At 47.7% G+C, this 3,610-nt stretch overlaps 1 protein-coding gene across 1 annotated transcript; it reads left to right on the forward strand.

Annotated features, from left to right (window-relative positions):
- The first annotated feature begins 2,338 nt into the window (after window positions 1–2,338).
- LOC125047887 (protein bowel-like) lies at window positions 2,339–3,226 on the forward strand. Its single transcript, XM_047646433.1, has one exon. The coding sequence runs from the start codon at window positions 2,339–2,341 to the stop codon at window positions 3,224–3,226; it is 888 nt and encodes a 295-aa protein (XP_047502389.1).
- The last annotated feature ends 384 nt before the right edge of the window (window positions 3,227–3,610 follow it).

The following is a 3,610-nucleotide window of genomic DNA, read 5'->3' on the forward strand; positions in this document are numbered from 1 at the left end:
CACACATATATTGACAGATGCACAAACACACGATTTTGCTGCTAATTCTGTTATGTAAACGAGTAATAAACAACAGCATATGCCGTTCAGCACCAGTTTTTGCTACATACTTCTCATCAGCCGCGAGGCCCATCCCTTTACAAAACTGACATTCCGTAACACTCATAAATACAGCGAAGTGTGCGTGTTTGTGTGTGTGTGTGTGTGTGTGTGTGTGTGTGTGTGTGTGTGTGTGTGTGTTTTTGTGTGTGTGCATGCATATGCGTGTCAGTGTGTGTTTGCGCTTGTATGCGTGTGTGTATTTTTGCGCATGTATGTGTGTCTGCGTGTTAGCGCGTTTATATGTGTGAATATGTGTAGGTACGTTCGCCCGTAAATGTGTGTGCGATGTTCGTGTGTGTATAGACAGACTGCTTGACAGCTACGTACATAAAGGTGACAACAAGCTGTGAATTAACAAATAATCTTGCCCAATTATGCGCTGACTCTCTGTCACCTTTTCAACTGCATCCGTGAAAATAACGAAGGAACGACACATACGTCACTTGACATGAGTGTGACAGAGGCGAATGTCACACTGAGAGGTCACGCCGAGAGAAACGAGGATGACCTGTTATGACCTCCTGTGCGGAGAAGATGGACGAAGGAGGAAGACGAGGATAATGAAGGGAAATGTGCGAAAATGTGTGTGAAGAGGAAAGGAATAACGAACATGTATGGAAGAGAAAGTGAGCGATGGAGTATTTTTCATCTGTGTTGTGTCTACTCTTCGTTTATTTATTCTCTCTCTCTCTCTCTCTCTCTCTCTCTCTCTCTCTCTCTCTCTCTCTCTCTCTCTCTCTCTCTCTCTCTCTCTCTCTCTCTCTCTCTCTCTCTCTCTCTCTCTCTCTCTCTCTCTCTGTGTGTGTGTGTGTGTGTGTGGTGCAGCGGTAGCGATCTCGTCTAGCAATCTTGCTGACCTGCGTTCGAATCCCTCGCCGCCAGTGGATGGTAACCCCGGCCATTCCTTGCACACAGGGGATAACTTAGAAGCAAAATGAAACAGACAGTATGTCACACCAAGAACATATATTGTAACAAATGGATTCAAACTAAACTAAACTAAACTCTCTCTCTCTCTCTCGCTCTCTCTCTCTCCTTCTCTCTCTCTCTCTCTCTCTCTCTCTCTCTCTCTCTCTCTCTCTCTCTCTCTCTCTCTCTCTCTCTCTCTCTCTCTCTCTCTCTATCTCTCTCTCTCTCTGTCTCTCTCTCTCTCTCTCTCTCTCTCTATATATATATATATATATATATATATGTATCTCTCTCTCTCTCTCTCTCACTCTCTCTCTCTCTCTCTCTCTCTCTCTCTCTCTCTCTCTCTCTCTCTCTCTCTCTCTCTCTCTCTCTCTCTCTCTCCCTCTCTCTCTCCTTCCCTCCCCCCCTCTCTCTCCATCGCTTCATACTCGAGATATCAAGATGAACCGCAAGAAAATGATAATAAATAAGCATATCTGGCTGATAATCGCCAACCAGCAAGGCACAACCCCCCCCCCCCCATCCCATCACTACATACACCTTCATCTCTCTCTACTCCCCATGACGTCTCCCCCCCCCCCCCCGTTCGCCTTACCCCCCACCCATGAGCATTTTTCAAGAAGGAAATTTTTAGGGTGAGAGATGTAATATATATATTCTTGTGGGGAATTCATAATGTAGATACACACACACATACATGCACACCTATATACACACACATACACACACACACTATATATATATATATATATATATACATATATATAATTATATATATATGTGTATCTGGGTGTGTATGTATGCGGGTGTGTTTGTGTGTGTATATATATGTATGTATATATATACATATATATACATATATATATATGTATGTATATAAATATATATACACATATATATATATATATATATATATATATATATATATATATATATATGTGTGTGTGTGTGTGTGTGTCTATGTATATATATTACATTTACACTAAATGCTTTAATCTGTCCATATTAGCATGTGCATTTACTTATATGTCCGGACATATATGTTTTCGCAGTAAATTTCAATGTCAAGCATTTAACGGCTAGTGCCCCCCCCCCCCCCCCCCCCTCACGCCCGGCTCGTGACCACCGCACTACAAAGGGACCGCCGATCGAAGCCCCTCCTCCGACCGGCCTAAGCTCCGCCCCCCGTCCAATCAGCGGGTTCCTGCGCTCGGGAAGAGTATAAATAGCCAGACAAGCACATTTTTTTACACATTCACCCAAGTGACCTCTCAGCACCTTCGTCCTCTCTAGTGCTGTGATTTTCGTGACTCCAAAGTGAACAATGGCTGTGATGCCTCCACGTGAACTACTCCCTGCAGTTCTCACACCTCCTTCCACGCCGACCAGTCCTCAAGGATTTCAGTTCCCGAACCAGATGATGTCAGCGAGTGTCAGCCCGAACGGTATCCCCCGTTCGTCCGCCTTCAGCCCCCTCGTCAGCCAGCTACCAGGGCGAGTCCCTCCGTGCGTCTCGTTCCTTCCCGCCGTGCCCTTCCTGCCCTCCGCCCCGGACATGGACGCCAGCGGCAGGCTCTCCTCCGCCCTCCACACCTACGGCATGCTGTCGTCCTTCGGCGCCGCGGCGGCCTTCCCCTGGGCCGCCATGACCGCCGGCGCCGACCAGTTCTCGCAGCTGCTCCTGACGGCCGGCGGGAGGGTCAGCCGCCCCAAGAAGCGCTACATCTGCAAGTATTGCCACCGCGAGTTCACCAAGAGCTACAACCTGATGATCCACGAGCGAACCCACACGGACGAGCGGCCTTTCCCGTGCGACATCTGCGGCAAGGCCTTCAGGAGGCAGGACCACCTCCGCGACCACAAGTACATCCACAGCAAGGAGAAGCCCTTCAAGTGCTCCGTCTGTGACAAGGGATTCTGCCAGGCGCGCACGCTCGCCGTGCACGAGAGCGGCCACACGGAGGAGGAGCGCAGGGACGCCGTCCTGCAGAAGATCGCCGACGCCGCGGCGAAGAAGGCCGCCGCCGCCAGCGCCTCCTGCCCCGCCCCCGTCGAGTGCGTCGACGTCGAAGCCCTGGAGGAGGAGGATTCCGCCCCCCCGTCTCCCGCAGCGGAAACCTCGAGCCCGCCCCCCCCGCAGAACGCCCTGGCGACGCCCGCCCGGAGCAGCCCGCCCCGCAGAGGCTTCACCATCCTCGACCTCATGAGCTAAGCGCCCCGGATCCCCGTCGGCGCCTCCAGTGGTTCCTCTTCGGCGCCCCCGCCCGCAGCACCTCGCCGCGGCCAGCTTTAAATTCCTTTGTAAATGATGTACATAAGAGATTTAATATATATATTAATATTTTACAATAAATGAAAATTTTCCATACTTCTGTATTTCTCTAAAATACCCCATGAAAAAGTAAAATCAAATCCAAGTGATTGAGATTAAATGCAAAGATATAACATATTTAAGTATATATATATGTATATGTATATATATATAAATATGTATATATATGTATATGTATGTGTGTATATGTATATATATGTTTATATATATATGTTTATATATATATATATATATATATATATATATATATATATATATACGTAT

Source organism: Penaeus chinensis, chromosome 42, assembly GCF_019202785.1.
Source record: "Penaeus chinensis breed Huanghai No. 1 chromosome 42, ASM1920278v2, whole genome shotgun sequence".
Classification (NCBI taxonomy): Eukaryota; Metazoa; Arthropoda; class Malacostraca; order Decapoda; family Penaeidae; genus Penaeus; species Penaeus chinensis.

Coding starts and splice junctions, on each gene's coding strand:
- LOC125047887 (XM_047646433.1), top strand. CDS start 2,339: ATGGCTGTGATGCCTCCACGTGAACTACTCCCTGCAGTTCTCACACCT.